The 12,712-nt window shown below is 53.9% G+C and overlaps 1 protein-coding gene across 1 annotated transcript in view; it reads right to left on the reverse strand.

Moving 5' to 3' along the window:
• Nucleotides 1-12,712, reverse strand: part of LOC139240472 (neural cell adhesion molecule L1-like) — a 127,436-nt gene that overhangs the window by 67,583 nt on the left and 47,141 nt on the right. The window contains exon 4 of the mRNA XM_070869008.1: nt 6,746-6,945. Within this exon, the coding sequence (XP_070725109.1) occupies nt 6,746-6,945 (200 nt within the window). The remainder of the gene's footprint in view (nt 1-6,745; nt 6,946-12,712) is intronic.

The following is a 12,712-nucleotide window of genomic DNA, read 5'->3' on the forward strand; positions in this document are numbered from 1 at the left end:
ACTCAGTAACCCCTCTCCCCCAGCGCCCTGTGTTACTGACTGTATCTGTACTGATGTTAATCCAGCTCCCTCACACTGTCACTCAGTAACCCCTCTCCCCCAGCACCCTGTGTTACTGACTGTATCTGTACTGATGTTAATCCAGCTCCCTCACACTGTCACTCAGTAACCCCTCTCCCCCAGCGCCCTGTGTTACTGACTGTATCTGTACTGATGTTAATCCAGCTCCCTCACACTGTCACTCAGTAACCCCTCTCCCCCAGCGCCCTGTGTTACTGACTGTATCTGTACTGATGTTAATCCAGCTCCCTCACACTGCCACTCAGTAACCCCTCTCCCCCAGCACACCGTGTTACTGACTGTATCTGTACTGATGTTAATCCAGCTCCCTCACACTGTCACTCAGTAACCCCTCTCCCCCAGCACCCTGTGTTACTGACTGTATCTGTACTGATGTTAATCCAGCTCCCTCACACTGTCACTCTGTAACCCCTCTCCCCCAGCACCCTGTGTCACTGACTGTATCTGTACTGATGTTAATCCAGCTCCCTCACACTGTCACTCAGTAACCCCTCTCCCCCAGCACCCTGTGTTACTGACTGTATCTGTACTGATGTTAATCCAGCTCCCTCACACTGTCACTCAGTAACCCCTCTCCCCCAGCACCCTGTGTTACTGACTGTATCTGTACTGATGTTAATCCAGCTCCCTCACACTGTCACTCAGTAACCCCTCTCCCCCAGCACCGTGTGTTACTGACTGTATCTGTACTGATGTTAATCCAGCTCCCTCACACTGTCACTCAGTAACCCCTCTCCCCCAGCACCCTGTGTTACTGACTGTATCTGTACTGATGTTAATCCAGCTCCCTCACACTGTCACTCAGTAACCCCTCTCCCCCAGCACCCTGTGTTACTGACTGTATCTGTACTGATGTTAATCCAGCTCCCTCACACTGTCACTCAGTAACCCCTCTCCCCCAGCGCCCTGTGTTACTGACTGTATCTGTACTGATGTTAATCCAGCTCCCTCACACTGTCACTCAGTAACCCCTCTCCCCCAGCACCCTGTGTCACTGACTGTATCACAGAACTTACTAAATATTCGGACAGTTTAACACGGATGCACAGACACATCTGGGCATCATCACTTCTCACTGAACATGCGCATATTATATTCAAACTGTGTGTTAAATTCATTTATTTTATTGAAAGAATCCCAATTGGTTTCTAGAGAATTCTATCAGCAGGAAAGATCCCATTTAGAGTGCAATTTGAATTCCCTGAATGAGCAGGTGAAGTAATGAGGAGTGAAAAACTGTTGTTAAAACAGGATTAATGTAGTGTTTGATGGGACAGTGTCGAGGGAGCTTTATTCTGTATCTAATCCCCTGTACCTGCCCTGGGAGTGTTTGATGGGACAGTGTAGAGGGAGCTTTACTCTGTATCTAACCCCCTGTACCTGCCCTGGGAGTGTTTGATGGGACAGTGTAGAGGGAGCTTTACTCTGTATCTAACCCCCTGTACCTGCCCTGGGAGTGTTTGATGGGACAGTGTAGAGGGAGCTTTACTCTGTATCTAACCCCCTGTACCTGCCCTGGGAGTGTTTGATGGGACAGTGCAGAGGGAGCTTTACTCTGTATCTAACCCCCTGTACCTGCCCTGGGAGTGTTTGATGGGATAGTGTAGAGGGAGCTTTACTCTGTATCTAACCCCCTGTACCTGCCCTAGGAGTGCTTGATGGGACAGTGTAGAGGGAGCTTTACTCTGTATCTAACCCCCTGTACCTGCCCTGGGAGTGTTTGATGGGACAATGTAGAGGGAGCTTTACTCTCTATCTAACCCCCTGTACCTGCCCTGGGAGTGTTTGATGGGACAGTGTAGAGGGAGCTTTACTCTGTATCTAACCCCCTGTACCTGCCCTGGGAGTGTTTGATGGGACAGTGTGGAGGGAGCTTTACTCCGTATCTAACCCCCTGTACCTGCCCTGGGAGTGTTTGACGGGACAGTGTAGAGGGAGCTTTACTCTCTATCCTACCCCCTGAACCTGCGCTGGGAGTGTTTGATGGGACAGTGTAGAGGGAGCTTTACTCTGTATCTAACCCCCTGTACCTGCCCTGGGAGTGTTTGATGGGACAGTGTCGAGGGAGCTTTACTCTGTATCTAACCCCCTGTACCTGTCCTCGGAGTGTTTGATGGGACAGTGTACAGGGAGCTTTACTCTGTATCTAAACCCCTGTACCTGCCCTGGGAGTGTTTGATGGGACAGTGTGGAGGCAGCTTTACTCTGTATCTAACCCCCTGTACCTGCCCTGGGAGTGTTTGATGGGACAGTGTAGAGGGAGCTTTACTCTGTATCTAACCCCCTGTACCTGCCCTGGGAGTGTTTGATGGGACAGTGTGGAGGGAGCTTTACTCCGTATCTAACCCCCTGTACCTGCCCTGGGAGTGTTTGATGGGACAGTGTAGAGGGAGCTTTACTCTGTATCTAACCCCGTGCTGTACCTGCCCTGGGAGTGTTTGATGGGACAGTGTCGAGGGAGCTTTACTCTGTATCTAACCCCATGCTGTACCTGCCCTGGGAGTGTTTGATGGGACAGTGTAGAGGGAGCTTTACTCTGTATCTAACCCCCTGTACCTGCCCTGGGAGTGTTTGATGAGACAGTGTAGAGGGAGCTTTACTCTGCATCTAACCCCCTGTACCTGCCCTGGGAGTGTTTGATGGGACAGTGTAGAGGGAGCTTTACTCTGTATCTAACCCCCTGTACCTGCCCTGGGAGTGTTTGATGGGACAGTGTAGAGGGAGCTTTACTCTGTATCTAACCCCCTGTACCTGCCCTGGGAGTGTTTGATGGGACAGTGTAGAGAGAGCTTTACTCTGTATCTAACCCCCTGTACCTGCCCTGGGATTGTTTGATGGGACAGTGTAGAGGGAGCTTTACTCTGTATCTAACCCCTTGTCCCTGCCCTGGAATGTTTGATGGGACTGTGTAGAGGGAGCTTTACTCTGTATCTAACCCCGTGCTGTACCTGCCCTCGGAGTGTTTGATGGGACAGTGTAGAGGGAGCATTACTCTGTATCTCACCCCGTGCTGTACCTGCCCTGGGAGTGTTTGATGGGACAGTGTAGAGGGAGCTTTACTCTGTATCTAACCCCCTGTACCTGCCCTGGGAGTGTTTGATGGGACAGTGTAGAGGGAGCTTTACTCTGTATCTAACCCCCTGTACCTGCCCTGGGAGTGTTTGATGGGACAGTGTAGAGGGAGCTTTACTCTGTATCTAACCCCCTGTAGCTGCCCTGGGAGTGTTTGATGGGACAGTGTAGAGGGAGCTTTACTCTGTATCTAACCCCCTGTCCCTGCCCTGGGAGTGTTTGATGGGACAGTGTAGAGAGACCTTTACTCTGTATCTAACACCCTGTACCTGCCCTGGGAGTGTTTGATGGGACAGTGTAGAGGGAGCTTGACTCTGTATCTAACCCCCTGTACCTGCCCTGGGAGTGTTTAATGGGACAGTGTAGAGGGAGCTTTACTCTGTATCTAACCCCCCTGTACCTGCCCTGGGAGTGTTTGATGGGACAGTGTAGAGGGAGCTTTACTCTGTATCTAACCCCCTGTACCTGCCCTGGGAGTGTTTGATGAGACAGTGTAGAGGGAGCTTTACTCTGTATCTAACCCCCTGTACCTGCCCTGGGAGTGTTTGATGAGACAGTGTAGAGGGAGCTTTACTCTGTATCTAACCCCCTGTACCTGCCCTGGGAGTGTTTGATGGGACAGTGTAGAGGGAGCTTTACTCTGTATCTAACCCCCTGTACCTGCCCTGGGAGTGTTTGATGGGACAGTGTAGAGGGAGCTTTACTCTGTATCTAACCCCCTGTACCTGCCCTGGGAGTGTTTGATGGGACAGTGTAGAGAGAGCTTTACTCTGTATCTAACCCCCTGTACCTGCCCTGGGAGTGTTTGATGGGACAGTGTAGAGGGAGCTTTACTCTGTATCTAACCCCTTGTACCTGCCCTGGGAGTGTTTGTTGGGACAGTGCAGAGGAAGCTTTACTCTGTATCTAACCCCGTGCTGTACCTGCCCTGGGAGTGTTTGATGGGACAGTGTGGAGGGAGCTTTACTCTGTATCTAACCCCCTGTACCTGCCCTGGGAGTTTTTGATGGGACAGTGTAGAGAGAGCTTTACTCTGTATCTAACCCCCTGTACCTGCCCTGGGAGTGTTTGATGGGACAGTGTAGAGGGAGCTTTACTCTGTATCTAACCCCCTGTACCTGCCCTGGGAGTGTTTGATGGGACAGTGTAGAGGGAGCTTTGCTCTGTATCTAACCCCCTGTACCTGCCCTGGGAGTGTTTGATGGGACAGTGTAGAGGGAGCTTTACTCTGTATCTAACCCCCTGTATCTGCCCTGGGAGTGTTTGATGGGACAGTGTAGAGGTAGCTTTACTCTGTATCTAACTCCCTGTACCTGCCCTGGGAGTGTTTGATGGGACAGTGTAGAGGGAGCTTTACTCTATATCCAACCCCCCTGTACCTGCCCTGGGAGTGTTTGATGGGACAGTGTCGAGGGAGCTTTACTCTGTATCTAACCCCATGCTGTACCTGCCCTGGGAGTGTTTGATGGGACAGTGTAGTGGGAGCTTTACTCTGTATCTAACCCCCTGTACCTGCCCTGGGAGTGTTTGATGGGACAGTGTAGAGGGAGCTTTACTCTGTATCTAACCCCCTGTCCCTGCTCTGGGAGTGTTTGATGGGACAGTGTAGAGAGAGCTTTACTCTGTATCTAACCCCCTGTACCTGCCCTGGGAGTGTTTGATGGGACAGTGTAGAGGGAGCTTTACTCTGTATCTAACCCCCTGTACCTGCCCTGGGAGTGTTTGATGTGACAGTGTAGAGGGAGCTTTACTCTGTATCTAACCCCCTGTACCTGCCCTGGGAGTGTTTGATGGGACAGTGTAGAGAGAGCTTTACTCTGTATCTAACCCCCTGTACCTGCCCTGGGAGTGTTTGATGGGACAGTGTAGAGAGAGCTTTACTCTGTATCTAAACCCCTGTACCTGCCCTGGGAGTGTTTGATGGGACAGTGTAGAGGGAGCTTTACTCTGTATCTAACCCCACTGTACCTGCCCTGGGAGTGTTTGATGGGACAGTGTAGAGCGAGCTTTACTCTGTATCTAACCCCCTGTACCTGCCCTGGGAGTGTTTGATGGGACAGTGTAGAGGGAGCTTTACTCTGTATCTAAACCCCTGTACCTGCCCTGGGAGTGTTTGATGGGACAGTGCAGAGGGAGCTTTACTCTGTATCTAACCCCGTGCTGTACCTGCCCTGGGAGTGTTTGATGGGACAGTGTAGAGGGAGCTTTACTCTGTATCTAACCCCCTGTACCTGCCCTGGGAGTGTTTGATGGGACAGTGTAGAGGGAGCTTTACTCTGTATCTAAACCCCTGTACCTGCCCTGGGAGTGTTTGATGGGACAGTGTAGAGGGAGCTTTACTCTGTATCTAACCCCCTGTACCTGCCCTGGGAGTGTTTGATGGGACAGTGTAGAGAGAGCTTTACTCTGTATCTAACCCTGTGTACCTGCCCTGGGAGTGTTTGATGGGACAGTGTAGAGGGAGCTTTACTCTGTATCTAACCCCCTGTACCTGCCCTGGGAGTGTTTGATGGGACAGTGTAGAGGGAGCTTTACTCTGTATCTAACCCCGTGCTGTACCTGCCCTCGGATTGTTTGATGGGACAGTGTAGAGGGAGCATTACTCTGTATCTAACCCCGTGCTGTACCTGCCCTGGGAGTGTTTGATGGGACAGTGTAGAGAGAGCTTTACTCTGTATCTAAACCCCTGTACCTGCCCTGGGAGTGTTTGATGGGACAGTGTAGAGGGAGCTTTACTCTGTATCTAACCCCCCTGTACCTGCCCTGGGAGTGTTTGATGGGACAGTGTAGAGGGAGCTTTACTCTGTATCTAACCCCCTGTACCTGCCCTGGGAGTGTTTGATGGGACAGTGTAGAGAGAGCTTTACTCTGTATCTAACCCCCTGTACCTGCCTTGGGAGTGTTTGATGGGACAGTGTCGAGGGAGCTTTACTCTGTATCTAAACCCCTGTACCTGCCCTGGGAGTGTTTGATGGGACAGTGTAGAGGGAGCTTTACTCTGTATCTAACCCCCCTGTACCTGCCCTGGGAGTGTTTGATGGGACAGTGTAGAGGGAGCTTTGCTCTGTATCTAACCCCCTGTACCTGCCCTGGGAGTGTTTGATGGGACAGTGTAGAGGGAGCTTTACTCTGTATCTAACCCCCTGTACCTGCCCTGGGAGTGTTTGATGGGACAGTGTAGAGAGAGCTTTACTCTGTATCTAACCCCCTGTACCTGCCCTGGGAGTGTTTGATGGGACAGTGTAGAGAGAGCTTTACTCTGTATCTAACCCCCTGTACCTGCCCTGGGAGTGTTTGATGGGACAGTGCAGAGGGAGCTTTACTCTGTATCTAACCCCGTGCTGTACCTGCCCTGGGAGAGTTTGATGGGACAGTGTAGAGGGAGCTTTACTCTGTATCTAACCCCTGTACCTGCCCTGGGAGTGTTTGATGGGACAGTGTAGAGGGAGCTTTACTCTGTATCTAACCCCGTGCTGTACCTGCCCTGGGAGTGTTTGATGGGACAGTGTAGAGGGAGCTTTACTCTGTATCTAACCCCCTGTACCTGCCCTGGGAGTGTTTGATGGGACAGTGTAGAGGGAGTGGGACTCACTCTCGATGTTGAGGTTGATGTTGGAGGAGATGGCGGTCCCGCCCTCGTTGCTGGCGTAGCAGCGGTACAGGCCGCGGTAACCCCGGATGGAGACACCGTTGCCGGTGGTGGCGATGATGACAGTGCCCGACGTCCTGTTCATGCTGGCACGGGGATCCAGTGCCGGGTCGAAAAATTTCCCGTCTTTCGTCCAGCGGAAACTGCGGGGCAGGGGGATAAAACACGCAGAAATTAACCCGACGGCTCGTGGCACAGGGTCTGCCGGCCGCAAATACCGAGTGACGCCGCTAAAACAAACACCGGACGATCCGGGTCATTATCACAGCGCTGTGTGTGGGAGCTTGCTGTGCGCAAATTGGCGTTTCCCACAATGCAACAGTGAGCGCACTCCAAACAAACTCACTTCATTGGCTGTGAGGCGCTTTGGGACGTCTGGAGCGGGGGAAAGGGGCTGGAGAGAGGGGAGTTTCGTTCTTTCCTTCCGTCCTCTCCTCTCGCTCTCTCTCGTTCATTCTTTCTTTCCCTCCCTCTTTCTCCTTCTTTTCTTCCCTCTTTTTCTCTTGCTTTCCCGCTTTCCTTCATCTCTTTTCCTCCTTCTCTCCTTCCTTCCCTCTTTCTCTCCTTCCCTCTTTCCCTCCTTCTCTCTTTCCCTCCTTCCCTCTTTCCCTCCTTCTCTCCTTCCCTTTTTCCCTCCTTCCCTCTTTCTCTCCTTCTCTCCTTCTCTCTTTCCCTTCTTCCCTCTTTCCCTCCTTCTCTCCTTCCCTCTTTCGCGCCTTCCCTCTTTCCCTCCTTCCCTCTTTCTCTCCTTCCCTCTTTCCCTCCTTCCCACTTTCTCTCCTTCCCACTTTCTCTCCTTCCCTCTTTCAATCCTTCTCTCCTTCCCTCTTTCTCTCTTTCCCTCCTTCCCTCTTTCTCTCCTTCCCTCTTTCTCTCTTTCCCTCTTTCTCTCTTTCCCTCCTTCCCTCTTTCTCTCCTTCCCTCTTTCTCTCCTTCCCTCTTTCTCTCCTTCCCACTTTCTCTCCTTCCCTCTTTCAATCCTTCTCTCCTTCCCTCGTTCCCTCCTTCCCACTTTCTCTCCTTCCCTCTTTCAATCCTTCTCTCCTTCCCTCCTTCCCACTTTCTCTCCTTCCCTCTTTCAATCCTTCTCTCCTTCCCTCGTTCCCTCCTTCCCACTTTCTCTCCTTCCCTCTTTCAATCCTTCTCTCCTTCCCTCGTTCCCTCCTTCCCACTTTCTCTCCTTCCCTCTTTCAATCCTTCTCTCCTTCCCTCTTTCAATCCTTCTCTCCTTCCCTCTTTCTCACTTTAAATCTCCGTGTCCTCTGATTCTCGACCCTCCCACCAATGGGAACAGTCTCTCTCTCTCTCGACTCTCTCCAGACCCCCTCGATCAAATCTGGGCGAGTGATTTTGAATCAGGGACGCTGGAGAGGGCAGAGTTTGAGGACGCAGACATCTCGGGAGGCGGGGGGGGGGGGGAGTGGGGGCTGCGCTTTGAATTAGTTTGAGTGCTGTGGCTGTGGTCATTCGACGAGACATGGCGATAATTACTTTAATGCGGCAGTCTCGAAGCGTGTGGCTGTAATTTATCTGCGGGGTGACTCAGCCTGCATTAGTGGGATTATCTCATCCCATTTACCGAGGTATTAGCGAGTGGGAGGCGGGGGGGGGGGTAGGGGGGAGTGGGGAGTGGGGAAGCGAGACGACAAGTGTCGATTGACTGAGGATGGATAGCCTCCCATTGAGCGAACACGACCATTGTCTGGGACCACGATTTATTGACTTGGCCGCTATGTGGACCCTTCCCTGAGTACATGCTGAGGCAGCGCAGCACAGAACGAACAGCTTTCAGCCCTTAACCCCGGCTTTTATCATCGGTGCACTCAGCGCTTCAAGGTGACCCTGAGGATGTGTTCAGAGCGAGCGACAAGCACCCCCAGACCGCACGCCGCGTCCCACTGCACAGGAGAGGAACAGAAGGATGGAGCCATGGAGATTTAAGAAGTAGCATCTTCAAGGAGGAGAGGGAGAAGGGGGAGAGGTTTAGGGAGGGAGTTCCAGATCTCAGAGCCCCCAGGCGGCTGAAGGCACGGCCACCAATGGCGGAGCGATGGAAATCGGGGGCATACGCCAGAGAAATTGTGGGGCTGGAGAAGGTAACGCAGATAGGGAGGGGTGTAGGGGCTGGAGGAGGTTACAGAGATAGGGAGGGGTGTAGGGGCTGGAGGGGGTTACAGAGATAGGGAGGGGTGTAGGGGCTGGAGGGGGTTACAGAGATAGGGAGGGGTGTAGGGGCCGGAGGTTACAGAGATAGGGAGGGGTGTAGGGGCTGGAGGAGGTTACAGAGATAGGGAGGGTGTAGGGGCTGGAGGGGGTTACAGAGATAGGGAGGGGTGTAGGGGCTGGAGGGGGTTACAGAGATAGGGAGGGGTGTAGGGGCTGGAGGGGGTTACAGAGATAGGGAGGGGTGTAGGGGCTGGAGGGGGTTACAGGTATAGGGAGGGGTGTAGGGGCTGGAGGAGGTTACAGAGAGAGGGAGGGGTGTAGGGGCTGGAGGGGGTTACAGAGATAGAGAGGGGTGTAGGGGCTGGAGGAGGTTACAGAGATAGGGAGAGGTGTAGGGGCTGGAGGTTACAGAGATAGGGAGGGGTGTAGGGGCTGGAGGAGGTTACAGAGATAGGGAAGGGTGTAGGGGCTGGAGGGGGTTACAGAGATAGGGAGGGGTGTAGGGGCTGGAGGGGGTTACAGAGATAGGGAGAGGTGTAGGGGCTGGAGGTTACAGAGATAGGGAGGGGTGTCGGGGCTGGAGGGGGTTACAGAGATAGGGAGGGGTGTAGGGGCTGGAGGGGGTTACAGAGATAGGGAGGGGTGTAGGGGCTGGAGGGGGTTACAGAGATAGGGAGGGGTGTAGGGGCTGGAGGGGGTTACAGAGATAGGGAGGGGTGTAGGGGCTGGAGGAGGTTACAGAGATAGGGAGGGGTGTAGGGGCTGGAGGGGGTTACAGAGATAGGGAGGGGTGTAGGGGCTGGAGGGGGTTACAGAGATAGGGAGGGGTGTAGGGGCTGGAGGGGGTTACAGGTATAGGGAGGGGTGTAGGGGCTGGAGGAGGTTACAGAGAGAGGGAGGGGTGTAGGGGCTGGAGGGGGTTACAGAGATAGAGAGGGGTGTAGGGGCTGGAGGGGGTTACAGAGATAGGGAGAGGTGTAGGGGCTGGAGGTTACAGAGATAGGGAGGGGTGTAGGGGCTGGAGGAGGTTACAGAGATAGGGAAGGGTGTAGGGGCTGGAGGGGGTTACAGAGATAGGGAGGGGTGTAGGGGCTGGAGGGGGTTACAGAGATAGGGAGAGGTGTAGGGGCTGGAGGTTACAGAGATAGGGAGGGGTGTCGGGGCTGGAGGGGGTTACAGAGATAGGGAGGGGTGTAGGGGCTGGAGGGGGTTACAGAGATAGGGAGGGGTGTGGGGCTGGAGGGGGTTACAGAGATAGGGAGGGGTGTAGGTGCTAGAGGGGGTTATAGAGATAGGGAGGGGTGTAGGGGCTGGAGGGGGTTACAGAGATAGGGAGGGGTGTAGGGGCTGGAGAGGGTTACAGAGATAGAGAGGGGTGCAGGGGCTGGAGGTTACAGAGATAGGGAGAGGTAGGGGCTGGAGGGGGTTACAGAGATAGGGAGGGATGTAGGGGCTGGAGGAGGTTACAGAGATAGGGAGGGGTGTAGGGGCTGGAGGGGGTTACAGAGATAGGGAGTGGTGTAGGGGCTGGAGGGGGTTACAGAGATAGAGAGGGGTGCAGGGGCTGGAGGTTACAGAGATAGGGAGGGGTGTAGGGGCTGGAGGAGGTTACAGAGATAGGGATGGGTGTAGGGGCTGAAGGGGGTTACAGAGATTGGGAGGGGTGTAGGGGCTGGAGGGGGTTACAGGTATAGGGAGGGGCTGGAGGGGGTTACAGAGATAGGGAGGGGTGTAGGGGCTGGAGGGGGTTTCAGGTATAGGGAGGGGTGTAGGGGCTGGAGGGGGTTACAGAGATAGGGAGGGGTGTAGGGGCTGGAGGGGGTTACAGAGATAGGGAGGGGTGTAGGGGCTGGAGGGGGTTACAGAGATAGGGAGGGGTGTAGGGGCTGGAGTGGGTTACAGAGATAGAGAGGGGTGCAGGGGCTGGAGGTTACAGAGATAGGGAGGGGTGTAGGGGCTGGAGGAGGTTACAGAGATAGGGTGGGGTGTAGGGGCTGGAGGGGGTTACAGAGATAGGGAGAGGTGTAGGGGCTGGAGGGGGTTACAGAGATAGGGAGGGGTGTAGGGGCTGGAGGAGGTTACAGAGATAGGGAGGGGTGTAGGGGCTGGAGAGGGTTACAGAGATAGGGAGGGGTGTAGGGGCTGGAGGGGGTTACAGAGATAGGGAGGGGTGTAGGGGCTGGAGGAGGTTACAGAGATAGGGAGGGGTGTGGGGGCTGGAGGAGGTTACAGAGCTAGGGAGGGGTGTAGGGGCACTACGCAGGAGTGTTATGAGACAATAAATGTGACAGCGAGCTGCATGAAGAGAAATTAGGTCAGTTGGCCAAAAACTTGGTCAAGGTCAGTCAGTTTTAAGGAGCGTCTTGAGGAAGGAAAGAGAGGTCTAGAGGCGGAGGGGTCTAGTCAGGGAGCTTAGGGCCGAGGCAACTGAATCAGAGATGTTTACATCGCGGGAGGAGGCCATTCGGCCCATCGAGTCCGCCTTGCGCCGGCCGACCAAGAGCCATCCCGGCCTAATCCCACTTTCCCGCTCTGGGTCCGTAGCCCTGTGGGTTACGGCGCTTCGAGCACATGTCCAAATGTGGTGAGGGTTTCTGCCTCTACCCCCCTTTCAGGCCGTGAGTTCCAGAGCCCCTCTGCTAGGAGCAGGAGTCGGCCATTCGGCCCCTCGAGCCCGCTCCGCCATCCAATCAGATCACGGCTGATCTTTGACCTCAACTCCACTTTCCCGCCCGATCCCTTGATTCCCCTCGAGCCCAAAAACCTACCGATCTCAGCCTTGAATATACTCAAAGACTGAGCCTCCACAGCCCTCTGGGGCAGAGAATTCCAAAGATTCACCTCCCTCTGAGTGAAGAAATTCCTCCTCATCTCAGTCCTAAATGTCCGAGCCCTTATCCTGAGACTGTGTGACCCCTGGTTCTAGACTCCCCAGCCCCGGGGGGGAAACACCCTCCCTGCATCTACCCTGTCAATCCCCCTCACAATCCGACACGTTTCAGTGAGATCACCTCCCATTCTTCTAAACTCCAGAGTGTCGGCCCAGTCTGCTCAATCTCTCCTCATAGGACAATCCCCCCATCCCAGGAATCAGTCTGGTGAACCTTCGCTGCACTCCCTCAATGGCGAGTATATCCTTCCTTCGATCAGGAGACCAGAACAATGCACAATACTCCAGGTGTGGTCTCACCAGGGCCATGTACAGTTGTAGCAAGACTTCCTTACGCCTACACTCCAACCTCCTTTGGACAACATACATACCACAAGTACCGATCCCAGTATAGATATGACATGGGATTTTTTTTTTAAATTATTTGTTCCTGGGACATGGATGTCGCTGGCCAGGCCCGGCATTTATTGCCCCATCCCAAATTGCTCCTTGAGAAGGTGGTGGCCTTCTTGAACCGCTGCAGTCCGTGTGGTGAAGGTGCTCCCACAGTGCTGTCAGGGAGGGAGTTCCAGGACTGGGACCCAGCGACGATGGAGGAACGGCCGATATATTTCCAAGTCGAGGGATGGTGTGTGACTGGGAGGGGAACGTGGAGGGGGGGTGTTCCCATGGACCTGCTGCCCTTTATGTATTTGATTCATGGGTTCTTTGCTTGAGAATTCATAGCAACACATTGCTGTTAAACATAGAAAGTAGGTGCAGGAGTAGGCCATTCGGCCCTTCGAGCCTGCACCACCATTCAATAAGATCATGGCTGATCATTCCCTCAGTACCCCTTTCCTGCTTTCTCTCCA

The sequence above is a fragment of the Pristiophorus japonicus genome, chromosome 32 (genome assembly GCF_044704955.1).
Source record: "Pristiophorus japonicus isolate sPriJap1 chromosome 32, sPriJap1.hap1, whole genome shotgun sequence".
Classification (NCBI taxonomy): Eukaryota; Metazoa; Chordata; class Chondrichthyes; family Pristiophoridae; genus Pristiophorus; species Pristiophorus japonicus.